The sequence below is a fragment of the Nematolebias whitei genome, chromosome 1 (assembly GCF_014905685.2).
Source record: "Nematolebias whitei isolate Nwh7 chromosome 1, NemWhi1, whole genome shotgun sequence".
NCBI lineage: Eukaryota > Metazoa > Chordata > Actinopteri > Cyprinodontiformes > Rivulidae > Nematolebias > Nematolebias whitei.
This window is the reverse complement of record NC_056498.1, coordinates 64,767,377-64,793,570: the sequence shown is the minus strand read 5'-3', so window position 1 is coordinate 64,793,570 and position 26,194 is coordinate 64,767,377. Positions and strand designations below refer to the sequence as shown.

General features: G+C 41.0%; 2 protein-coding genes across 2 annotated transcripts; one reads left to right on the top strand and one right to left on the bottom strand.

The window, feature by feature from the left end:
- Positions 1 to 305: 305 nt before the first annotated feature.
- Positions 306 to 6,962, bottom strand: vdac2 (voltage-dependent anion channel 2). The gene is made up of 9 exons (XM_037680087.1): positions 6,835 to 6,962; positions 5,692 to 5,763; positions 5,563 to 5,612; positions 4,617 to 4,769; positions 4,453 to 4,505; positions 3,399 to 3,626; positions 2,853 to 3,003; positions 2,658 to 2,715; positions 306 to 1,252 (listed from the first exon to the last, which is right to left on the bottom strand). Exons 2-9 carry the CDS (start codon positions 5,756 to 5,758, stop codon positions 1,161 to 1,163), a joined length of 852 nt encoding a protein of 283 aa, XP_037536015.1. The 5' UTR covers positions 5,759 to 5,763; positions 6,835 to 6,962; the 3' UTR covers positions 306 to 1,160.
- Positions 6,963 to 10,846: 3,884 nt separating this feature from the next.
- On the top strand, positions 10,847 to 26,078 carry LOC119419263 (histone-lysine N-methyltransferase SETDB1-B). The gene is made up of 8 exons (XM_037686574.1): positions 10,847 to 11,022; positions 11,262 to 11,330; positions 11,663 to 12,079; positions 12,190 to 12,363; positions 17,763 to 17,964; positions 18,114 to 18,187; positions 21,589 to 21,779; positions 25,195 to 26,078. The coding sequence occupies exons 2-8, from the start codon at positions 11,264 to 11,266 to the stop codon at positions 25,291 to 25,293; spliced, it is 1,224 nt and encodes a 407-aa protein (XP_037542502.1). The 5' UTR covers positions 10,847 to 11,022; positions 11,262 to 11,263; the 3' UTR covers positions 25,294 to 26,078.
- Positions 26,079 to 26,194: the final 116 nt, after the last annotated feature.

Sequence of the window (26,194 nt, the reverse complement as noted above, 5' to 3'; positions counted from 1 at the left end):
CTTTATAGTGTTGCATTGTTTAGTTTTTAGATCATTTCTTTAATTTGCTTTTCATTTTATATGCTTTTGTTACGCTATTGTTGTCTGTACCTCATCTGTGTTCTTTACAGGTCTCTCTTGTAAATGAGTCCTCATAAAATATATAATATATATATAACCAATAGCTAAAACGTTAATTTCAGCTGAACTCAAAACAACTTATATGACATTTTGGTCTCTGTTTAAAGTCCTTTAGAATTTATTAAATAATCCAGAATGTCAACTATTAGTTCTAGGATCTTCAGCATCACACTTGAAGGCATTTGTGGAGTTCAAAGACTTTATTGAAAATGTACACATACACAGAAGGATTTTAAAGACTCTGTGGGTTCTGTCTCCACCTGCAACAAGAATGCAGCTTCAGAGTGCAACTAAAAAGGTACACTTCCTTCAAACAATTGGTTTGGCATGATTTGGTGCTTATGTTCCCTCTCAGTTGTTTGCTACTGCAGAAGAAACAAACCCTAAACCTTTTAGGCCCAGCGAACGTGCAGTTATCTTTTAATTTACAGAATAACTTCAAGCAACCCCAAAACTTGTTACGTTTAAGAAAAGGTGTGCAGCTTTGCTAAAATGTCAGCCTCAACATGTGACAAAGCAGAACCTTGGGAGTGTCCTCGGGTGCATAAGCAGGAAGGATGCAGAAGTTTAGTGTAATTCAGGAGGTTTGGAAACGAGGACTGTTGGATGAGGAATATCACGTGCTCATAAATGTAAAAATCAGACAGTATGACAACGCTCAGGAAACAATTTTTTTCTTCTCACATTAAAAGGGGAAAATTATGAAGCGTCTTGGATTTTCACAAGAAATCCACACAGAGTTGGTGACATATAGATGTATTGTTTTCAAATTATTATGGCAGTGATGGACAAGAACAATGGCATGGTTTATAAATAATATGCCAACAACTGGCTATTGAACAGATACAAAGTGAAAAGCAACAAAAAAGGTCAAATATTCCAGAGATAAAAGCACCAGCTTGAAGTGGTACTTCAAGAGTTTGTTGCTGTCGCCGTCTGAATGGATCTCTCCATGGTCTCCCTTTGCTAGTTTGAGTGGAGCATAACGTTAAGGCCTGATTCTTCTGATATTCTCTGCTTCGTTGTAGCATGAGGAAACCTTAGGCTTCAAGCTCTAAGCCCAGACCCAGCTTGTGGCCGCCTGCATTGATGTTCTTTCCATCAACCAGACCGGAGAGAGTGAGCTTCACACCTGCACACATGAAAGGAACGACTGTAGCCTTCACACGTTACCTTTTACACACTGGTTCTGAGACAAGTGGAAACTGAGGTTGACTAGAATTGGTTTATTGTGTGAATGCTATTCTGATCCTGTTTATTTTTATTATTCCATATTCCTGGCAGTTACTGGATCTATTCGGTGCATTTTTATGTTGTTGCACGATTCTTGTCCTGCAGTTTAAGCTATTTCAACAAATCAAACATTCAGCTCTTTCAGGATAATCCTGCTATGACTTTGGGTATTAGTGCAACTTTAGCTTTTTGTAATATTTGGCCTTTTCTGATTTTTTTTCTCAAAGACTGAATTGAGCTCATTTTACATCATTCAAATCTTTAGATGCGTTTACAATCTTTTACTGCTCCTTTATCATTTTGTTCTGGTTCAGCTTCTTTCAGCTTGTGCAAATTTCAGCTTGTTCTGCTCCTTTTAGCTAATTTTTGCAAGTTTCAGCTTTTGCTGCTATTTCAGCTACTATATAGCTGTTTTATGCTAATTTTAGCTTTTTCAACTAATTCCACAGTTTTTGCACTCATTTCTGATTCTTTCAACCTAATTGGGCACAATTGTGCTTTCTCCACTTCCTTCTGGTAATTTAAGATCGTTTCTAACGTTTTAGCTACTTTTTAGCCGTTTCTTGCAAATTTCTGCTTTTTCCCCCAGAAAATTTCTACTTGTTTGTGCTCATTTTTGCTACTTTCAGCCTAAATGGGCAAACATGTGTTCCTTCTGCTTTCTTCTGGTAGTTTAAGCTTGTTCTAAATTTTCAGCTAACTTTTTAGCTAATTTAGCTGTTTTCGGATAAATTCATCATGTTTTTTTGTGGTAATTTCTGCTACTTTCAGCTTAATTAACTTCTTTCTGCTAATTTCAGTTTTTTTTTCTCCTTTCAAAATTATTTCTGCTAATTTCAATTATTTCAGCTACTAGTTAGCCGGTTTATGTTATTTTTAGTTTTACAGCTAATGTCATATTTTTTTTAACTAATGTCAGCGCTTTCCACTTCCTTCTGGCAGTTTGTTTTTTCTGCCTTTTCAGCTACTTTTCAGGTTTTTTTTTTTTGCTAATTCATCTTTTTTTAAAGCTTATTTTCATGCTCATTTCTGCTTATTTAAACCTAATTCAGCAAATTTGTGTTCTTTCTGCTTTCTTCTGCTAATTTAGGCCTGTTCTTCCTTTTCAGTTAAAATTTAGCATGCTTTTAGCTAATTTCAGCTGTTTTTCAGCAAGTTCTTCAGCAATAAGCAGTCACACTGCGTTTTCGCAGGAAATGCAATTTTTCTAGTTATTCATTCTTATTTAGTTATTAGTATATTATTGCTTCAAGCTGAACTATGATGTTCAGGGATTAGATTGATACCTGCAGGTAACTACTTACCCGGTCTAAGAGTTTGAGTGTATCCCACACCAACAAGGCTATTGTTGTTCACTTTAGCCTAAAAAAAAGCAAAAAAACCCACAAAAATAAGAAAAGTGCCATTTAGCAGCTGGTGACAAAAAAAACTTTGTTTCATAGTAACTTCTGTTGTATTTTCCACTCTTTAAAAACAAAAATCTATAAAGGAGAACTTACGCTGACGGAGGCGTCCTTGTCCAGTTGGTATTTGGCTGCGATGCCAAAGTTCGTGCTGTTGTTGCCTGCACTCCATGCCAGGCTGACGGCCGTTTCTAACTTATTGCTGACCTTTTGGTAGATGGAGCCACCAAACTCAGATCCATTATTGCTGTAAAGTTCAGAAATAGGATTTTAGGCAACTAGAAACAAGATATCCAATACCAAAAATACTTGAGAACTTTTATTGCTATCACCTTATTTAAACATATTTTATACGTTAAACGTTTTCTCATTTTGGCATTGTCTTTGTCACCACAAACTGTAATCCACAGAAACTTGGCTTTAGTTTCCTTTTCTTGTTTAATCAGACCTTTGTGGTTCATCATCATGCAAAAAACAGACTTAGCAGTGCAAAAAGGCAGTATGGTCTCCAACATTCACACATAATTACATACAGAAAACACTCTTACTCACCTACATGGTACCAAAACACCATTTGTCTTATTAAAGAAAAACATTGCAAACACAAAAATCAAATATGCAAGCAGCATCCTTTCTACGCACACATTGGTATGTAGATGGAAGTCTCCTGTCCTGTAACCAATGGCAAAGTTGTTCTGGATCATTCTGGATTTGGCAGTGTCGAAGCTCATCTGGTAACCGCCAAGCCATCCCTCATAGCCGACAACAGCGGCTCCGTGAATCGTTGGGCCAGCAAAGTCAAAGTCGACATCACAGCCCACGTTAATGTACTCGCGCTTGTAGGCGGTCTTAACTTTGCCGCTCTTTTTGCTGTCGATGAGAAAACACACTTGTTATAAAACGTCATGTTTAAAGTTCGATTTAAACAGACAGTAATTACTCAGTTTAACAAGTGCACTTTTTAAAATCTATTTATATGACACAATTAAACCATAAAATATTATATATAAAAATCAAAACTCTTTGCAACGCATCTTGCTGCACTAACTATTGTGGGTCTTTACCTTCTCCTAAACCATGACCGTACCTGCTGACAACTTAAACATGTAACAGACTCAAATGTCTTATTTTGGACAAATAGGACTTCTGTTTCTTTGTTTTGGTAAGAAACATTTGACTCAACTGTGACGCTTATTTGTAATTGATCATAACACTGTAGCTATAAACAAGTATCAAATCAGTCCTTCTCTTCCTAAGCATTTCATTGTACTGTTAACCTTGTGTTAACCTTATATGACAAATAAACACAACTTGTATTATGTTGTCACATGACTTCAGCCATACATGAATTAGTTTGAAACTATACACTTTAATGGGTTTTGCAGCTTGTAAATCACATCACTTATAACCAATTCTTTCAGATTTGTAAATAAATATGAGCATAAAAATTGATGGGTTCTTTTCTTCTTTAACTAATGCTATGAAGATACACAAATGTAAAAACTGACATGCAATCCCAGTGAAGTGTTGCAGCATACAAGATATATACAGTGACTTGAGTCACATGGCTGCCAAGGACACTTGTCAGAAACATGTGCAGCAAAGATCAGGTTGCCATAATTTCTTATGGTGCAGACAGTGCAGCGTAACTCTGTTCAGTCCTGAAGTTATATCCAGATTTTAACCATCTTCTTACCCAGTGTTGGGTGAGAAGGTTGTGTCAAATGTCAACTTCAGTCCCTTTGCAATCTGTACAAAGCAATGATGGGAACCAGTTCAAGTTAAAAGGAAACAAATGGTGCCACATCTGGTTCAAAATGTTGACTTGCGTTGACTGTTGCGTAAAAAAAAAAAAGTTACCTGATCTTCAACAGTGATTTCAGTTCCTAAGGTGTTGTCAGTATTCCACTTCTCAGTGAAGGTCAAACCGTATTCAGGCCTCTTGTATTTGGTTTCCAGGGTGCCGCTAACTTTGCTGGTATCAGTGTTGGAGGAACCAGTTGTTTTGAATTCCTGAAGGGACAATTTTAGAGGTGGTAATCAGAAGAAACGCATGAATGAAATAACAAGGGATTAAAGCATTATCAAAATTAAAACTTTGTGTTTAAAGCAACAATTGCAACAGTGCTGAGAAACTTTCACTGCAACTACCGGTAATCTTTTTTAAGACAATAGATTTTTCAAAGCTAACTAATAATGCTGGTCTAAGAAAGTTAAATCTGGTCCTCTGGACATTCAAAAAAACAACAAAAAAACAACAAAAAAATGTAGAAAAGTTTTGTCTTTCAACCGAGACGAAACGTTTCTACATTTTTTTGTTGTTTTTTTGAATGTCCAGAGGACCAGATTTAACTTTTTTTTTTTTATAGATTTTTCTACCTGAATTATTGGGCATGCATCAGGATAATAATGCTGGTATTTTTATACTCTGTTATTTTTTATAGCTTGTGTGATTCCTTTGTACTGAAACTCTAGCACAACAATTTCCTGCGGGATCAATAAAGTTATAACTTATCTTATAAAAACAATTGGAGGTAAAGGTTGTAAATATTAAAATTAATCTTTTTGGAGGATAAAGATATTTTTTCAAACAGCAAGAAATTGCAAAATGTCGTAATTTGTGACAAGAATAAAAACACTCAGTCACATGGCTTTGTATGGACAGTTTCAACAGGCACAACAGTTGATTTTATAATATTTTATGGAATTTTTTTATGGTATCCAAAAATCCCAATGGTTTAGTCATTTCCAGTGTAATTATTTATATTTTAACAACAAACAACATGGATCACAAAAACAATCTTACCACTCCATTGGCTGACTTTGTCTTGACGTCGAGCTTCACCAAGCCAAATTCTGTGGGAAAGATTTGCTTTGTGATGAAGATGTCAAACAATGTTTAAATATCAATTAAGGCTGAGTCCTGAAATCATACCGAAGCCTTTGCTGAAGATGTCTTTGGCAGATTTGCCCAGATCAGCATAAGCGGGAGGCACGGCCATTGTAACTGCCAAGAGAAATAAAGCGCCACAGTGAAACTTTTTATATTTTTTACGTTTAGAAAAAAAAAAAGTAATTCCATCAACATTTCAAATACAATAATCGAGTGAAAAGCGAATAGGAGGTAAAGAGAAATGGTTCCAAGTTGTGTGTGCTGTATGCATAAACTCAACAACTGAAACAAAACACGATTTAACAGTTTACATGTGTAAAAAATGTCTGACACCAGTATTTGAAGGTAAGTTATAAGGGTTTGCACACTTGATAATAAACTTTAATCTGGTGTTATTAGGCTTTTAAAACAAATCTATTAACCTCAGTCTGGATCAGCAACTATTCTTAACTGTATCTAGAAACATTCAACCTTCATTTATACAGGCTAGCCTCATTGAGACACGGGGACTCATTTACAAGAGGGACCTGTTCCAGACAGAACATATAAAAGTACAAACATGTTAATTGCAATAAAAATACAAGAGAACAGTGTTCTGTATGTTGCCATATCCCTTTGGGCTATAAAACGATCAGGTTACATGATAACAAGACCAAGGTGGTAGTTTGTTATCTTTTATGATGTCCAAATTAGTTTCACTTTGCAATCTAAACAGCACTGGCAAAGCTGAAGCAATCCAGTACATGTAGTTTGACAAGGTTGCTGAGGGGGAGGAGCCATTTTCAGACAGGAACGCTGCTCTCAGGCCTAGCACTTAATACATTATTATTACACATGAGTTATCAAATACAGCCAGGCGTGGCATATGTCACAGCGAATGAGTTTAGGGTGTGCTCGTCAGCCTGTTCACAATGGAGTGACGGCGAGTTACTGACAATACATCCAAGCTACAGGAAATTCAAACTTTAAACCATTCATGTTTTCTTGAGGTTGGTTTAAAATGATGAGCGCTCTTTCTGCTACAATGTTATAAAATAAACCGTTCTAGTAATGCATGTGTTAGGTGTTGCGTAAAGGCAGCTAGCTAGCATAAAGAGCCGGTGTGTGTAAAACATCACAAACACTCGTCATTCTCCGTCCTAAACAAGTCTGAACTGAGTCGGACTAAATGTAATAAAGTCTTACCTGATGAAGATGGTGCTAGTGATCAACTAAAGTGACTTTATTGGAGATGTTCCTCACAACACTAGCAGATGCAGGCGTCACCGGTTGGAGGGCGAGCTGAAGGAGACTGCACTGCAACGAAACCGTGCCCTATCAAATCCCGGCTCAGGACCCGGCGTGGCTACAAATATGCCTGACTATAAAAAAAGGGTTCCCTTGACAGTCGTTATATTTATTTCTGTCCTCCAAAATTATCTACATAGGTTAATAAATAAAATTTATGTATTAACCGAGTTCATTTTAAATTATTTGTTTTTTGAAAAATATATTTTTGAGAAAAAAATTAAAAATACAAATGGCATTTAAATATGTGCATTCAATCCAAAGTACTACATTCAGAGTCAGAGTCAGAGTCACAGTTTCTTTATTGTCATTCGCACCTCATGTGGTACATGTGGTGGAGCGAAATTATGTACATGGGGTCCCAGTTACATCCGACAATAAAATGTATAAGAAAAACAGTAATAACATCTAAGATATGAACTAAGAAAAACATGAACTAAATATACACTAAGCACTCATAACATAAAACATTGAACATCAGCACAAACATGAACATGAGTCTGTGAGCAGATGTGCACGCATGAACACATCAACATTGAAACAGATCAGCAGCAACATGAAACAGATCAGCAGCAACATGATATGGTTTTTCACAGTGATTATTCTAGTTAGAGATTCATGAGTCTAACAGCCTCAGGGTAGAAGCTGTTCCTCAGTCTAGTGGTTCTACACTTAATGCTCCTTAACCTCCTTCCTGAGGGGAGTGGGGCAAAAAGTGTGTGCTGGGTGGGTGGGGTCCTTCATGGTGCAGGTGGCCCTCTTCCTGCATCTGGAGGTGTAGATGTCTGTGATGGTGGGGAGACTGATTCCAACAGATTTCTGTGCAGCCTTCACCACTCTCTGCAAAGCTTTTCTTTCTGCAGCTGTGCAGCCTCCATGCCACACATTGATGCTCGAGCACAGGATGCTCTCCACTGCACACCTGTAGAAGGAGGTGAGGACTGAGCTTCCCAGACCAGCTCGCCTCAGCCGTCTGAGGAAGTAGAGTCTCTGATGAGCTTTCTTGATCAGGCTGGTGGTGTTGTTGCTCCAGCTGAGGTTGTCATTCATGTGTACACCCAAGTACTTGTAGCTGGAGACCACTTCCACCGCAGATCCTCTTATGTTCAGGGGGGTGTAGGTATTTTTGTTCCTTCTGAAGTCCACAATCATCTCCTTTGTCTTCTTCACATTGATGTGAAGGTTATTCTCTCTGCACCAGCTCTCCAGGTGTTCCACCTCTTGCCTGTAGCTGGACTCATCATTGTTTGTGATGCATCCCACCACCGCTGTATCATCTGCAAACTTTACAATGTGACAGCCTGGATGGGTAGCTGCACAATCATATGTGAGTAGAGTAAACAGAAGGGGGCTCAACACACATCCCTGAGGAGAGCCAGTGCTGAGGGTTATGGTGGAGGAGGAGAGGTTGTGGATCCTCACTAACTGTGGTCTGTTTGTTAAAAAGTCTAGTACCCAGTTGCAGATGGAGGGGCTTAGTCCTAGTGTGGATAGTTTGTCCATCAGGGTTTGGGGGATCATGGTGTTGAAGGCGGATGTGAAGTCCACAAAGAGCATACGGACGTAAGAGTTTTTCTGCTCCAGGTGGTTGAGTGCAGTGTGGACCACAGAGGAGATTGCATCCTCTGTTGATCGGTTCTCACGGTATGCGTACTGATGAGGGTCCTCGTTGATGTTGATGGTTGTTTTGATGTGAGTCATGACCAGTTTTTCGAAGCATTTAGCGACTATCGGGGTGAGGGCCACTGGCCGATAGTCATTCAGACCAGTCACTGTAGAGCTTTTTGGGACTGGGATGATGGTGGCAGTCTTCAGGCAGGTGGGAACTGTCTCCAGGGTAAGTGAGGTGTTAAAGATGTCTGCCAGCACCTCGCAGAGCTGATCAGCACATTCCTTCAACACTTTTCCGGGGATGTTGTCTGGGCCAGTTGCTTTGTGCGGATTAATCCTCCTGAAGGTACTCCTTACTTCTGCTGAGGTCACGCTGAGATGCTCTTCATCCGGTGGCGAGGTGAGTCTGGTGCTGGGTGGTCTGTTCGGGTCTTCAAAGCGTGCATAGAACTTGTTGAGGGCATCAGACAGAGATGGGTCTTTGAGGCATTGTTCACTCCTTCCTTTATAATCTGTTATGCACTTAATGCCCCTCCACATGCTCCGAGGGTCTTGTGAGATGAACTGACCCTCAATCCTCTTTGCATATGTGGCCTTGGCCCTCTTAATACCAGCAACCAGCTCTTTTCTTGTCCTACTCAGCTCCTCTGAGTTTCCAGACCTGAAGGCAGTGTTCCTGGCTTCCAGCAGGGTACGCACCTCTGCATTCAGCCAAGGTTTTCTGTTTGGGTAGCTTTTAACATTTCTGATAGTGGAGACTGTGTCAGTACATGTACTAATGTAACCCAGGACTGAGGATGTGTATTGGTCAAGATCAAGCGAACCTCCATTTTCAGCAGCTTCTCTGAAAACCTGCCAGTCTGTTCGGTCAAAACAATCTCTCAGTATGGGGCCACTGTCCTGGCTCCAACATTTAACTTTCTTTTGTACCGGTCTGGAGCGTCTCAGCGGGGGCATTCATTCATTCATTCAACGTTTATTTATACAGATTAATCCCATTGAGTCCCGGGGACTCATTTACAACAGTGACCTGATTTTAACATTGAATGATGACAATAGGCAATCGTAAAATAAAGCATACAAATTGAGAATAACAAATGAAAGAAAATGGTATTACTAAAACAAAACAAAAACTAGACTAAACAGCTATTGTTTGTTTGTTTGTCATTTTTATTCATTTCATATTTAAAACACAAAAACAATTTAGAAACCAAATGAGAAAAAAAAAAACGTCATAAAATGAAAGGTAGAAGAAGAAAAAAATCTTATCATATCTGCCCCTTGTTTAAAACAAAATCAATTCAAACAATCAATTCAAACAATAATCATCTATAAGTAATATAACAAAATAATTACCTCATCACAATTTTACGTATTTATATGTATCTTTCCAAAATTTTAATCTTAATCATTTTCTTAAATATAGGCAATGACCTTACTTTTTTAACTTTTTTGTTACTAAATTGTTAAACTATGAAGAATACTAAAAACAGGAACATGTATGCATTTTGCCAGGAACTTAGCAGATGTTTACTACTTGTTTACTACATATCAAATTGCTGTAAAAAGAAGAAAAAAAAATACAACAGGTTGTTATATTTGATGCACTTTAACCAGTCTTAGAATATTAATGGTTCATTATATTAGAATGTGTGTCACATTCACCAGTTTTTTTTCTAGATTCTGTAATTATTAATTATTACAATAATCTCTCTTACATTTAACACTAATTAGTAGCCATTTGTTTAATAGTCTGTTATTAAGTAAATATCCTGATGCATGCTCAATAATAAGGTTATTAAGTAAATGTAAAAAGTGGTAGTCTTTTAGTCATTTCTATTGTTTTATTGATAGTAAGACTGTAAACTTGTGTACTGTAAACTGTTAGGTGATGGGTTAAGGTGACAGCCCAGCAAAATTTTGAAAAAGAGGAAAAGTAAATAGATAAAAATTGAGCAAAAGTTACCTCGATAATTTACTGATTGCATGTTTCATCAGTTTCCTAAATTTTTAGTTTTATGTCATATTCAGAAATATTTATTTACATGAAAAACAAGGTGACGTAGTTACAAATTTTTAAGGAAGAAGCGTTAGTTACACACACAGAAGAGGATTAAAACACGAAAACACCAAAAATAATAATACAATTGTGTGTAAGTAATTATAACTGAATGTCATTAAAAACATCACGAGTTTAGCGAGAATGATACGCTTCTTCTTTTGTTGTTGTTATGACGTTTAGTTTAATTCCGCTAGGTGGCAGTAAAGCAAAATTTATTGTTTTCGTACTACCGTAATATTTCCAAGAAGAAGAGTCGCTAGCGCGCGCTTTGGCTAACGCTAGTAGCTTAAAACTGTAAAACATTTTTCGCGTTAACCAGCGTTAGCTTTAACTACGACGACGGTTCCTTGGATCCTAATGTGAACAAACTTGTTGTTTATTTCAAGGTAGTACTGTATTCGACTCTCAAATAGGTAAGGATGTAGATTTAGTGGGATAGCCACGCTTTGTTTGATGTTATCAGCGCCCTCAGTTTTTCAGCAGCTTTTACGTTTTTAACGATTGTTAAATGGCCCAAATAAAACCAGAGTTCGTTCTTTTCTACCATTTAGTGCATATGTGTTAATGTGATCATGTTTTTAACAACCCCCAGCAGCGTTGTAAGATTTGTTCTTGAATTCATTGTCTTGTCGGTAAATGTGCTTTTTTTCAGTCATGATGGAGGTGGATGAGTGTGAGCCGATTTCGCTGATGATGGTTCAGAACGGCTCAGGTGATACTGGTAAGTGCATATTAGATGTTTCCCCCCTTGAAATAAACATTATTAATTTGTATGAGGTAAAACTAATTAGCTTGATTGGTTTCGTTTTAAAATGATTACATTGTCCGTCCAAATCAATCATCGTGTACAACAATCAAATGTTTTAGACCAGATGGCTAACTTGCTGCTCACAGAAACAGGTCCCTTTTATAAATGAGTCCCCGTGGCTCAATGAGGCTAGTCTGTATAAATAAAAGTTGAATAAACATTCTGATAGTTGATATTTTTAATATTCAACCTAAATGAATGCTTTGTTTAGTTTTATTAATTTTTTTTGTTTTTGTTCCCCCCAGGAAATGTGTCCAGCCTTGGTTGTGTTACCTTTCTCCCCACAACCAATTGTCCTCAGAAGATAAGTTATTGTGAAAATGGACTTGACTTGACTCAACTGAAACAGAAACCCGTTGTAATTTTGACAAGACTCCCTGAATTTACAATTAATGCCCTTCAACCTCCAACGCCTCAGCAGTTCTACAGTGAAACCGAGTCCCGCTGCAGCTCTGACTCCGATCGGCTGTGGGAACCAGACAATGATTCAGATTCAGACTTTGACGTCACTGGTAAAAAACGGAAAACTTTGAAATCCAAAAAGCATGTTGCAATTAATGCTCCTCCACCAAAGATAAGTAACACCAATGGTCACAGCAGTCGTGACGGCAGTAGTAGCAGTAATAACATTAACAGCAGCAACAATGCCAACGACAACAACGGTAAGTACACGCACCTGAGCATCCAAACATGTAAGCCCTTTGGACAAATTAAATTCAGAGTGTTTACTTTTAAGTACATATTGAGTGCATATATTTATTTCCCTACACAGTGGCAGAAGGTGGGCCCATTATTGTATCGTCTGCGTTTGCCCATTCCTCCAACGAAACCACAAAGGTTCGTCCCGACTTGCCAGAGGTCGAGGTAAAAGTGGGCATGACAGTCCTGGCCAGAAAGAGAGCTATGCTGTGGCAGAGAGGGAAACTACTGGAGATTGTTACAAAGGGTAAGAGGAGAAACCTATTGGATAAAAAAATTTGTTGTGTTCTTTGTTTTTTTTTTTACAGATTGCTGGAATCTCACATTATTAAGACTGAAATATGCTGTCATTTAAGTTAAATTTATGTAAAAATTATTTTGAGACAGTTTCTTTATACGTTTGATTTGTAATTTCTAAAAAGTGTCAGGGTTTATTAAACTTCTGAAGATTATTATATTTTAATGTAGCTCGTAGTTTTACAATCAAGGTTCAGCGAGAATCGCAACGCAAACATGTCATTGCATTTCTGTGATTCTGGGTAAGTACTTTTTAACAGTCCTGATGCATACTCAATAATCCTGGTAGAAAATTCTAACAAAGTTAAGTCAGATCCTTTGGAGGATTACATTTTTTGTAAATAAAATTTAAAAAATTGTAGAAATGGTTCGCCTTTTATCAAAAAGACTTTGTCAGTCTGAGAAGCTACAACAAACTCAAGTCTTATAAACAACACCTTCTCGTGAATCAACCAGTTTTCTGGTGATAGCCAAAACTAGCTTTTCACATGATAAAGGAGGACCATCAGTCTAACAATAGGTTGTTAGTGCCCTGATGGCTGCTTGCTATGGCTTTAAATCCCCAACATACATCGCAAAGACTGGTCCATCCCGAAGATCCTGTTCAACAGCACAAATAGAGTAATGCTGTGTATGCTGTTCATTGCCAGGAGAGCGTGTGGTACATGTGATGGAACGAAAATGTGTACACAGGATCCCAGTTACGTCCAGCAAAGTATAAATTGTAAAGATAAACAGTAATAAGATCTAAGATATGAACTAAGAAATATGCTAAACCAAGAATACGCTAAGCACTAATAGTACAAAAGCAATATGCCGAACAACAGCAGCCACCTAGTGGACATGAGATGGCCTCCACGCCTTTCTCTGCGCACCAGCGCTGAAAAACTGTCCACTTGATGTGTACAGCGCTGTGGTGGAAGCGGCTCGTGCGCCCTGCCTGAATTCTACGCACCACATCCTGTGGGAGGCCCATCTTTTCTAAACGGATCCGTTCAGCGGCCAGACTCAAAGATGCTGACCTATTTCTGAGTAACTCCTGATCGCTGTTCCTGCCAGGAGGAGAGCCCCCCCCACGGCAGTTTCCACGGCCGACCCAATATCAGTCGCTGCAGATTCGGGAACCACAGAGCGCTTATGCATTCGAGAGCTACAAGAATAACTGACAGGACCCGGTCCAGGGTCCGTGATATCAGCAGGACTGGAGGGAACGCATAAAGGAGCATTTTTGGCCACGGGCTGTGAGCGAAGGCGTCCACTCCTAACGGTGGGTCGTCTTGTGGGCTCAGTGAGAACCATAATTGACACTGGGTGTTCTCCCGTGTGGCGCACAGATCCACTGCTGCTCGGCCAAACCTGCTCCAAATCCGAGAGATCAGCTCGGGATGGAGGCTCCAGTCTCTGTGGCGGGGACCGCCCCTCGACATGATATCCACTCGCCTGTTCAGGACGCTGGGAATGTACACTGCTCTGATGAAGAGCAGGTTTTTGTGTGCCCAACACAACAACTATTTCGCGATGCGTAACAGTTGGGCTGAGCGCATGCCTCCCTGACGGTTTATGTAAACTGCCGTCACTTTGTTGTCTGTGTGGATCAGAACATGCTGATCCCGCAGCGGGGGGCAAAATGCTGAGTCATGTTTCAGACCGTGAAACATTCTAGCACATTTATGTGAAGCGACGTGGTCCAGCCACTGTGCTCCCACTGCTTGGGACAGACACATTCCTCCCAGCTTGACAGGAACACGTCTGTGAAAACTGAGATGTGTGACGTTGGCCTGCTGATGGGAACTCCCTCTGACAGAATGAGGGGGTTTCCCCAGTGATTCAGATCGTTTCTCACGGAGGGGGGCACAAAATTATTCACCTCTTCTGGCGCACAGGATCTATGCGCAGGCGGGCAAACCATCTCTGAAGGTTTCTCGTGAAGTAGGCCCAGCAGAACCACGATGTGGGCTGCTGACATCGTCCCAGGAGTCGCATGACAGGCAGAACTGTCACTATGCTGCAGAGTTTGACACGGCGGAGCTGAGCTGACAGAGCTTCGGCTCTCAGCTGTGATAAACGGGCTCTCATTGTGGTTGAGTTTAGCTCCACTTCCAGATGACGGACGAACGGAACTTTTTCCCAGTTTATAGAAAACCCCAGGTGTAACACTAGTGTTTTGGTCTGTGTGACTGCTTCCTATCTGGACCAAGCTAATAAAAGCAGATAGTCCAGATAAAAATAATTCTCATTCCTGCCATGTGTAACGACTGCAGAGCCGTCTCCACGCATTTCGAGAACGTATGTGGGGTGTTTCGGAATGATGGAAATGTGAAAAAATGTGCCCTTCAGATCTATGGAGGTGAACCAATCATTCTGGTGAAGTTCTCCAGCAGCTGTTTGATTGTCAGCATGTGGAATTGTCTCCCCATGATCGAATTGTTAAACATGAACAGGTCAAGAATGGGTCTCATCCCTCCGGTTTTTTTCAGAACCAGGAAGTAGTGGGAGGAAAAAACCCAGTATTTTCCTCTCCGTTGGGAACTCTGGAAATCATCAGAAATTCCTGAACTTCTGACTGGAGAGACAAGCTCTGTTCTGGAGAAGACAGAACCATCTCCAGTGTTTCCCCTAGTTAGCTTGCCATGGCGGGGTGCTCATCTCATCCATGATTTTTGCTGATGGGGGGGACGGAAACATGTCTGAGCGCAGCCTGTACTAACAGTTCTTGAGCGGGGGCTGGGGCGTTCAACATGAGGGAAGAGGCAATGTGAGTGCTGCCTTGGACTTTTTAGCTAGAGAGCCTGTATTTTGCGCCGCTACCTTAGTGATATGTCAGTACCGGGTGGGGGAGAGAGGGGCAAGTACAATTTGGTAGGCGGGGTGCTCAGTTTTGTTGGCGGGGTGGGGCACCCCACCTGTATAATAGTAGGGGAAACACTGGTCTCTATAATCCCTCTGAATGGTGGGGGTTGAGTTGCAAACTGCAGCGTGTAAACCCTGCTGATCAGATGGTCCGTCCATCTGTCCAGGGAACACACTCTCTGCCACTGTGAGTAATGCTCGGAGAGTGGGCACACATTTTGTGTTGTGTCATGTTTCTCATGAACGTCAACCAGACTAAAAAACCCTTATTGCCATCATCTGCTCCGGAGATTTTCTGGAGGGAACCCAGGGGTGGGGGGATGTTCTGACAGAAAAATGCTGTATGTGTGCCTCTGTGCTGAGCCCAGGCTGCAGTCTCACGTTAGAGCTGAGGTGAGCCGGCGCGCACTGAGAGGAGGCGTGAGCGCTTTCTGAGTGAAATGCCGTTTCGGTGGCGGCTGCAGCTGTCGTGGAGAAACAAGTTTACTCCCTCTACGTGGTGAGTGGGCAGAAAACAGCAGAAAATAAAAACAGGCTCTGGCTGAGAACAAGGGATTTTACCGGACTCGATCTGCTGAAAAAAAACATCATTTTTAGCTAACGTGGCAGACAAGTGTTTGTGAAATTTACCAAACTGCAGTGCCATTTAAAATGCTGTTTAGAAGTTACCAGCTCGTTCTATGTGGGGAATGTGTGAAGAGAGGCAACTGTGAGATCAGTTGATCTGACGGTCAGGCTGGAATCAGATGAAACTTTTACTTTCAGATTTGTTGCTGGCCAGGGTTGTCCCTCCAGCGGCTAGAGGGGCGGGAGGAGGACCGTGACATCACCAGAAGGTGTACAGTCTCTTAGACCTCCTCGAACCTCTGCGATTTCTCAAGGATGGTCCTGAAGTTGGCCCCCAACAGCACCTCTGGGGTTATGGGGCCCTCCAGCAGGTCTTTCTGCAGCCTTTTGGACAGGGATGGTGAGAGGCGGAGCCAAGTGGTCCTCTGGATCATGGTCATCCAGGCGGCGATGCGGGACAGGCAGACTGCAGAGGTGGCGCACATGTTCTAAGATGACGTCAGCGATTTTACAGAGAGAGCTCTTTGTCTCCTCCAGCAGGTCTGCTTCTTCCAGACTCTTAGAGATGCTGTAGGCCAGCAGGGCGACATTGTTGTTGGCCGCGGCCGCCTGGAATGAGCACTGGTGAGCTCTGTTGGAGACCTTTGTCACCATCTGGTCATGCTTCCCTGGAGGGGCAAGTTGCTGGTCCATCCTGGAATCTTTTTCCCCCAAGCGCCTCCTCCAGGCTTGTCTCCAGGGGGGGAACCGAGGGAAAACACAGATCAGTAAAACCCTCCACTCTAGAGATGGAGGCGAGGATGTCTTCAGCTTGCCGGGCCCAGCTGCAGCCTCGTTCCAGTGTGACCTCACAGCTAGACAGCCAGGCCAGATGGGATCAGGGCATCGAGTCGGGGCGGAGCCAAACCTTCCTGCCAGATCATCCGATCGGGGCGGAGGGAGGCGAGGGACGGAAAGTCCCTTTGTGTTAGCAGCTTCTTGGATTATGCCGGTCAGCTCCAAGAGGAGGGCGCCGACGGCTGGGAGCGGTGTGGTTGCCGTCATGGGAAGACCCTTGGTGGCTGAACATCCGTTCGACCGCTCTTCTTTCGTCACTACACTCTCCAGGAGGGAAGGGGCAGTGAGGTTGTTTCCAGCATCACCTTTCTCTGAGGAATCATTCTATTCATTGCGTGACTCTGCGTCAAAGAAAGGCGGTGGCGTTGTCTTGCGCATAGCGTCCCACCATGCAAAAACACTCAGCGGAGCTGCTGCCAACAACGCCTTTTTCGAGGGAATCATCTGATTCACTGCGAGGAAAACACGTTAGAAAAGGCAGTGGCATCGTCCAGGGAGTAGCGGCCCTCCACGGAAAAACACTCCTCGGCACTTACCTTGAACAAGGCTTCTCGTCTCTGCTTCTCCTCGGGGAAGAAGAGCTCACCGGGACGGCAGGAGGTTGGCGTGGCGAAGACCCAGGCATCATTCGCAAAAGTTGTGCCGGTCAAAGCTGGACATCTTTTCCTCCTTCGTTCTTCTGACAGTACTCGCTAGCTGGCTGAAGAAAAAATGGGAGCCGATTGCCCCGTCTCACCGTAATTTATACGGACCGAGGGTGGGGCCCACACTGCCGGTGGGCGTGGACTAAAGTTTTCAGTGCTGCGCTGCGCGCAAAGGGATAAACCCACTAGCGATAGCCTTAAAGGGCGAAGTCTATACGAAATAGAACAAATTAATCCAACTGTAAACTACATGAACTATATATACATTAAATAGTTGGACTTCCGGACCTTGGCCTCATGAAATTTTGTCTGACTGGACCTCTTTAAATTATAATTGAATACCCCTGTCATAGAATAACGTTTACTGGTCTATTGTATGATGTACCAGTTAACTTAACAGGATTTAACCTTTGTTATACTGATCTTATTCACTTATTTATTTATCTTGCAGAAGACGGACGGGTAAAGTATAAAGTTAACTTTGAAGAAAAAGGCAGGAGCCTTGTATCAGGACATCACATTGCCCTCGACAGCCCACCTAAACTGGAGGAGCTGTATGTTGGCGCTCGAGTTGTTATTCAGTCTACGGATGACGAATTTAGCTTCCTGCCTGGTATTTTGGCCGAGCTCCCCAGCAGAAAGAATCGCTTAAGGTTTGGGTTTGAATGAGTGTTACTCAACATGTTTATCACCTGCACGCAGTTTTGATGCTTTAGAAATTTAATAATTTTTTTCAGAATTTCTCAAGGTAAACTTAAATGCATTAATGAGAGTTTTATTTTGATACATTTAAACTTCTCAGGTTCTTGATCTTTTTGGATGACCAGTCAGCAATCTACCTGAGTTTACCTTCACTTCACCTGGTTTGCAGACCATGTAAGTTTGGAAGGTCTTTTTTTTTTTTTTTTTTGGCATCACAATAAATAGACAAAGAAAGCTTGCTGTGCATTTTGGAGGATATACATTGATACAGTGCCTTGCAAAAGTATTAGGCCCCCTTGACCTTTTCAATCTTTTGCCACATTTCAGGCTTCAAACATAAAGATATAAAAATTTTAATTTTTTGTGAAGAATCAACAAGTGGGCACAATCGTGAAGTGGAATGAAATTTATTGGATGTGTCAAACTTTTTTAACAAATAAAAAACGGAAAATAGGGCGTGCAATATTATTCCCTTGCGTTAATACTTTGTAGCGCCGCCTTTTGCTGCAATTCCAGCTGCAAGTCTCTTGGGGTATGTCTCTATCAGTTTTGCACATGGAGAGACTGAAATTCTTGCCCACTGAAACTGCTCTAATGACATTTTCATATCCACAGACGCAGGTGATTCTGTGCTGCTTGTCCTATTGGACCTTACATCTGCTTTTGACACCATCGACCACAATATCCTCATTTCTAGCCTGGAGCAGTGGGTGGGCATCACAGGGTCAGCCCTTAAATGGTTTGGGTCCTACCTCTCTGACAGAACCTTCTGTGTCAATATCAAAGATTTTAGTTCGGCATCGACCGCACTCCAGTGGGGGGTACCGCAGGGGTCCATCCTCGGTCCCCTTCTCTTTTCTTTATACCTGCTGCCACTAGGTGCTATCTTCCGCAAACACGACATACCCTTTCATTTCTATGCCGATGATTGCCAAATTTACTTCCCCCTGAGGCACAGAGGCACACGCTCTATTCAGCCTCTTCTTGACTGCCTGGCTGACATCCGGGACTGGATGGCTTTAAACTTGTTAAGCTTCAATGAGAAGAAGTCTGAAGTCATGCTGTTCCATCCCAGTGGCTCACTCATGAACCATGACATTGACCTTTTCTCTCTAGCCCCGCTAGAGAAACAAAAGGTGACTAATCTGGGGGTGATAATGGACCCGTCCTTAAAACTCAACAGTCACGTAAACATGATGGTCAAATCCTGTTTTTTTCAGCTGAGACGGCTGTCTAAGCTGAAGCCTATACTCTCCAAAAAGAACCTCGAGACAGTGATCCACGCCTTCATAACATCTAGGCTTGATTACTGCAATTCACTTCTGTTTGGAATCAGTCAGTCCTCCATTGCTCGTCTACAACTGGTCCAAAATGCTGCAGCCCGATTTTTAACTGGTACAGGCTATAGAGAGCACATCACGCCAGTTTTGGCCTCCCTGCACTGGCTACCCATTCACCTTCGGATCCATTTCAAAATTCTCATGTATGTTTTTAAATCACTGAACAGTTCCACCCCGTCCTATCTCACTGATCTTCTGCAGCCATATGTCCCACCGCGCTCTCTGAGGTCAGCAGACCAGATGCTTCTCTCAGTCCCAGAAACCCGTCGTAAGCTCAGAGGTGACAGGGCTTTCTCTGTTGCAGGTCCACGACTGTGGAATGAGTTGCCACTGAGTGTCCGGCAGGCTCCCACACTCTCAGTCTTTAAGTCTCGCTTGAAGACCCACTTCTATTCGCTTGCCTTTAACACGGTGTGATTTGTTTTGGTCCGGTCTGTTCTCTACTCTGTTGGCCATTTTAGTTAGCTTCTGCTGCTATTTGTATCTGTATTTCTATTTTATGTTTTCCTGTCTGCTGTGCATGTTTGGTTCTTTTGTACAGCACTTTGGTTGGCCTTGTTGCTGTTTTAAGTGCTATATAAATAAATTGGTATGGTATGGTATTCTTTCTTGCAAAACAGCTCGAGCTCAGTGAGGTTGGATGGAGAGCGTTTGTGAACAGCAGTCTTCAGCTCTTTCCACAGATTCTCGATTGGATTCAGGACTTTGACTTGGCCATTCCAACACCTGGATACGTTTATTCGTGAACCATTCCTTTGTAAATTTGGCTTTATGTTTTGGATCATTGTCTTGTTGGAAGATAAATCTCCGTCCCAGTCTCAGGTCTCTTGCAGACTCAAACAGGTTTTCTTCCAGAATGGTCCTGTATTTGGCCCCATCCATCTTCCCATCAATTCTGACCATCTTCCCTGTCCCTGCTGACAAAAGCAGGCCCAAACCATGATGCTGCCATCACCATGTTTGACAGTGGGGATGGTGTGTTCAGGGTGATGAGCTGTGTTGCTTTTACGCCAAACATATCGTTTTGCAGCCAAACAGTTTGATTTTGGTTTCATGTGACCAGAGCACCTTCTTCCACATGTTTGGTGTCTCCCAGGTGCTTGTGGCAAACTTTAAACAACACTTTTTATGGATATCTTTGAGAAATGGCTTTCTTCTTGCCACTCTTCCATAAATGCCAGATTTGTGCAGTGTACGACTGATTGTTGTCCTATGGACAGACTCTCCCACCTCAGCTGTAGATCTCTGCAGTTCATCCAGAGTGATCATGGGCCTCTTGGCTGCATCTCTGATCAGTCTTCTTGTTCGAGATGAAAGTTTAGAGGGACGGCCGGGTCTTGGTAGATTTGCAGTGGTCTGATACTCCTTCCATTTCAATATGATTGCTTGCACAGTGCTCCTTGGGATGTTTAAAGCTTGGGAAATGTTTTTGTATCCAAATCCAGCTTTAAACTTCTCCACAACAGTATCTCGGACCTGCCTGGTGTGTTCCTTGGTCTTCATGATTTCATGATGCTCTCTGCACTTTGAACAGAACCCTGAGACTATCACAGAGCAGGTGCATTTATACAGAGACTTGATTACACACAGGTGGATTCTGTTTATCATCATCAGTCATTTGGGACAACATTGGATCATTCATAGATCCTCACTGAACTTCTGGAGTGTTTGCTGCACTGAAAGTAAAGGGGCCCAATAATGTTGCACGCCCCACTTTTCAGTTTTTTTATTTGTTAAAAAAGTTTGACGCATCCAATAAATGTCATTCTACTTAACGACTGTGTCCCACTTGTTGTTGATTCTTCGCAAAAAATTTAAATTTTATATCTTTGTTTGAAGCCTGAAATGTGGCAAAAGATTGAAAAGTTCAAGGGGGCCGAATACTTTTGCAAGGCACTGTATATGGTTCTCTGTGTAAATATTGGATACTAAAACATTTACATCACATCTGAATAGGTTGATATAGAGTTGTTTAACAATTGTTCAAAAGTAAATCAAAAAGGAGCTCTTAGTGAGATGTTCTTTTCATTTGTTGCATACATATTATTTATTTCTGTAACATTTTGAATGTACCTTTATGGTGTTCTATGCAGATTATTATTATTTTTTTTACCATTGGTACTCTGAGGAATCCTTATTTTTTACATATTTCCAGATGCACAAATGCTGCTTGTTTATATTTTCAGGTACACACCAAAAAATTAAATTGTTTTTTTATTTTATATTTTTGCACAGTGGACGATAATTTAGAGGACATCCCTGAAGGCACTCACAGGGGCTTTTTGAAACAGTATGTGAAGAACTGGCCATTTCCACATCTTACCCACTACAAGGTTGGGCAGATCATTAATGTAGAGGTGGAGGGAGCCCTCCAGAGGTGCACGGTAGATGCTGTTGACTGCAGCTTGATGCAGATTGTTTTTCGGGTCAGTATATCTTGTTGTTTTTTTGTTATTCAGTTTTTATGTGTTTGTCTTTTGTTTTGAAACTATGATTATTTAACCAGTTTGTAACATTACATTTAGGTCAATTCACCTAAAATGTAAATGAATTGCAATTCACAAAAGGGGGGAGGGGACAACAACTTGTGAATTATGATCATTTAAATTATGCCAACGTATCTCACAGCAGTGAGTACATCCTTCACAGTATTGACAAAAATCTTTTCATGGACAACACTGAAGATATGACACTTTGAAACAATATAAAGTCGTCAGTGTACATCTTATATAACAGTGTAAATTTGCTGTCTCCTCAAAATGTCAGCACATCCATTACTGTCTAAACTACTGGCAACAAAGTTGAGTACAGCCCTAAGAGAAAATGTCCAAATCGTGCTGAATTAGCCATTTTCCCTCCCAGGTGTCCTGTGACTCATTAGTGTTACAATGTCTCAAGTGTGAATGGGGAGCAGTTGTGTTAAATGTGGTATCATCTTCCTCACACTCTCATACTGGTCACTGGGAGTTCAACATTCATTCAACCTTTTATTTAGACAGGTTAATCCCATTGAGCCTCGGGGTCTCATTTACAAGAGGGACCTGATTTCTTAACAAAGAGTGATGACAACAGTGAATAACAACGACAACAATAGACGATCATAAAACAGGCATACAATTTTTATTTTTTTTTTACAAAACAAAACAAAAATGGCAACCAAAAGGACAATCCTACTTCAGTGGGACTGAGTGACATGAAGGGTTGATACAGGCACCAGTTTGCATGACCCACCTTTAATGATAATATTATTACTAATACATTTACATATATGTGAACGTATGACTGCCTGTTTCTCTAATGTTTAGGTCTCCTCACAAAAATGATCAATAATTTACCAAGATGGGTATGATAATTTATTATTGATAATTAGTGATTAAAACTCAAGTTCTCAGTTTGAATCTCTTTTAGGGGCTCTTTGTCTCTAAAATTACCCCTGGCTGTGACTGGGTGTGTGGACGTTTGTCTCTTTGTCTGTCCCTGTGATGGACTGGAGGCCTGTCCAGGATGTCCCAAAAGAAGCTGAGACATGCTCCAGACTCCACCGTGACCCTGATCAGGAACACTTATTGTATTTTTAAATGACTTGTGTCACATTAGTGCTGATCTTCAGATCTGCTGCATTTTTAACTAATCATCACATTTTTCACTCAAACAATTTACTTTTCACGTTCTTCATCATTGTTTCTTTCAAGACGTCCCCCATCAGAAAATGCCTCATGAAGAAAGACGGAGCGAACAGTCAGAGCTGCCTTTAACTCCGACATGTTTCTGCCAGGCGGGCAGTTACCATTAAAGCTACAGTGTTAGCTGGTGAAGTGTTGCTCCACATTGTGGCGTTTTGCTGTTGCCCCACAATTGAGACACGTGCACATTTGTCTTTCACAAGTGTTAAAAAACCTCTTCCTCACAGTCACAGAAAATATGGTTTTCTTACGCTTTTCTGCAACTTCCCCTCCACTCAGGGAGGTAAACAAAGCTTGTAGCTGTGCGTGATTATGAACTTTGACCCCAGACAAGGTCACTAATATGTACACAAAGAATTACTTGTAAAAACTTTAATCAATTATTTTAATTTCAAATTTACATCCATGCAAATGTTATAACTTAAATTTAAAAGCATGTAATTAATGACAATTAGGCGGTGCTCCTTGATGATGAGTGCTATTTTTAGAACGTGCCCCGTGGGCAACTCACGCGATCCCTGGGGGCGACCAGGTACCCACGGGCACCGTGTTGGTGACCCCTGCACTAGGCTCTAAGAAGATTGCCAACACCCTGAAACTGAGCTGTAGCACAGTAACCAAAACCAGTTATACAAAGAGGGCACCCCGCCTACCTAAGCCGTCTTTACCTACCCCCGTCTACAAAAATTACAGAAGAGATGAGCGCCCTGCCCTGCCAATACAAATGACCTATGGGAAACACTGAAGACCATACAGTGGTTTAACAGAACAGGCCTCGCCATGGTCGGCCAAACATGTTGAGTGCATGTTCTCAGCATCATATCCAGAGGTTGTCTTTTGAAAATAGATGTATGAGTGCTGCCAGCATTGCTGCACAAGTTGAAGGGGTGAGGGGTCAGCATGCCTGTGTTCAGGCAATACCGCCGTACACTGCATCAAACTGGTAATCCCAGAAGGAAGTCTCTTCTAAAGATGATGCTCAAGAAAACCCACAGTTTGCTGAAGACAAACAGACTGAGGACATGGATTACTGGAACCAGGTGCTGTGGTCTGATGAGACCAAGATCAGCCTATTTTGTTGTCAAACGTGTGGTGACAACCAGGTGAGGAGTACAAAGTGTGTGTTGCCTACAGTCAGGCATGGTGGTGGGAGTGTCATGGTTTGGAGCTGTGGGGAGCTACAGTTCACTGTGAGGGAACCATGAATTCCAACATGACATACTGAGGCAGAGCAAGATACTGTCCCTTTAGAAACTGGGCCACAGGGCAGTTTTCCAACATAATGACCCCAAACACAAGACGACCCCTGCCTTGCTAATGAAACTGAGGGTAAAGGTGCTGGGCTGGCCAAGCATGTCTCCAGACCTAAACCCTGTTCATTATCTGTGGGGTATCCTCAAACACTGAAGGTGGAGGAGCACAAAATCTCTTAATGCCCACCATCTCAATGATGTCATGGAGGAGTGGGAGGATTCCAGTGACAACCTGGGAAGCTCCATGCCCAACAGAGTTGAGACAGTACTGGAGAATAATGGTGGCCACTAAATATTGACACTTTGGGTACAATTTGGACATTTTCACACAGGGCTGTACTCAAAGGTTGAGTCAGGTCCTCTGGATGGATTGTTCTTTAGACATTAATTGATATGTATTGTGTTATTTTGGGGGGGACAGACAATTTTACACTGTTATATACGCTGTACACTAACTACATTGTATCAAAGTGTCATACCTTAAGTGTTGTCCCATGAAACGATATAATAATATACAAAAATATGAGGGGTGTACTCACTTTTGTGAGATACTGTATCTATATTAATTGTCATTTCATTAAAAAAAAAAAAAAACATATTTTTTGCCCAGACTTAATTAAAACTCATCAAAGTCAAAATTAGAATAGAGTTGTTTGTTTGATCAGTTTGAAAGACATTTTCAATATTTTGTTCATTGTACATTAAGTTGGAGAAAACAAGGTAAGTTACTTAGTGTTGTCAGTAGGTGGCGATATAGACAACATCACAGGGGCCATCAATTCAGTTCAGTTTTCAATTCAGTTTATTTATAAAGCACCAAGTCAAAATGATTTTAAACTGTAATAAGACCTAATTCTGAGTTGTAATTTTATTTATGCTTCATGTGATGTCTGGTTGTTGCACAGGGAAGTGGGCAGAAGGAATGGATCCACCGAGGCTCTGTTCGGCTGGAACACATGGCCAAGTTCCTGCAGGTTAAAGAAAAGGGAGGAGCCAAATCATAATTCTGACCCTCAATTCTCTTCATGATTGGAACAGAATGGCTATAAAGAACACAAATAAATGTGATTAGGGCGAAATGTATGCTGAACATACCACTTTTATTTTCTTAAAAAAAAAAAAAACAACCCACAGTTTCTTGTCAGCTCTTGGTAAAATTTCACCTGACTAAACAAAAAAAGTTTTGGTATGTTCTTTTCAACCAGCAGTAAGTAATTAGTGATTTGTCCACTCAATTTTATTGATTGTACAGATGTTCGGAGATGGTTACTTGGAGCATTGTCTCATTTTGTGCACAGAAAGCACCAAGAAATGTTTAAAAGTTATGAAAAAAACGACCGTAGTTCTTGTCTATTAATTAAATTGACAAGCTAAAGTGATTAAACGGAGGAGAGACATGTATTCTTGTTTTGTTTAGTAGTAAAATTTCCAACTCTTGAATTTATATTTCGTCTCACCTTCAGTTATGTCTTTTTATCTAAATTCTGCTTGTATGATGTCTTTGCAACTGTAAATTTGTGTAAAACAAACTCTTTGAACCCAGAAGCTGAACATGCTACTCCTTTGGTATTAGTTGAAATACTGTAGCTCATGTTGGTTTGCTTTCATTGATAGTAATATCTTTTTTCTATGCTTCATTTTTTCCTCTTTAGTAAGATTGTAAACTAATTAAGCATCTTTAAAACATGTATATACATTGTTCCATTTAGTCAAAACCCCTATGTAACTTTTTCACACATTTCTTTAAATGATTTAATTCATGTCGCTTTTCTTTTTGTAGTAAATCAAAAAATAAAGTTTCCCATTTGGTTTTTGTCTTTTAAAAGTAGCTTAATTTCCTGAGAAGTGTTGCAAGATGAAGTTTTTAAGTTTATTCAGTTTTGTCTGCTGTGTATTAAAAAAAAT

Bases quoted from the DNA above. Each gene is read 5' to 3' on its own strand.
- vdac2 (XM_037680087.1), bottom strand. From the start codon at position 5,758: ATGGCCGTGCCTCCCGCTTATGCTGATCTGGGCAAATCTGCCAAAGAC. The intron at 3,627-4,452 runs GTAAGAAGATGG...TCTCATCGACAG, and splicing joins ACCTTCTCACCCAACACTGG to CAAAAAGAGCGGCAAAGTTA. The intron at 1,253-2,657 runs GTAAGTAGTTAC...TCATGTGTGCAG, and splicing joins CACTCAAACTCTTAGACCGG to GTGTGAAGCTCACTCTCTCC.
- LOC119419263 (XM_037686574.1), top strand. From the start codon at position 11,264: ATGATGGAGGTGGATGAGTGTGAGCCGATTTCGCTGATGATGGTTCAG. The intron at 12,080-12,189 runs GTAAGTACACGC...TTCCCTACACAG, and splicing joins CAATGCCAACGACAACAACG to TGGCAGAAGGTGGGCCCATT. The intron at 12,364-17,762 runs GTAAGAGGAGAA...TTTATCTTGCAG, and splicing joins ACTGGAGATTGTTACAAAGG to AAGACGGACGGGTAAAGTAT.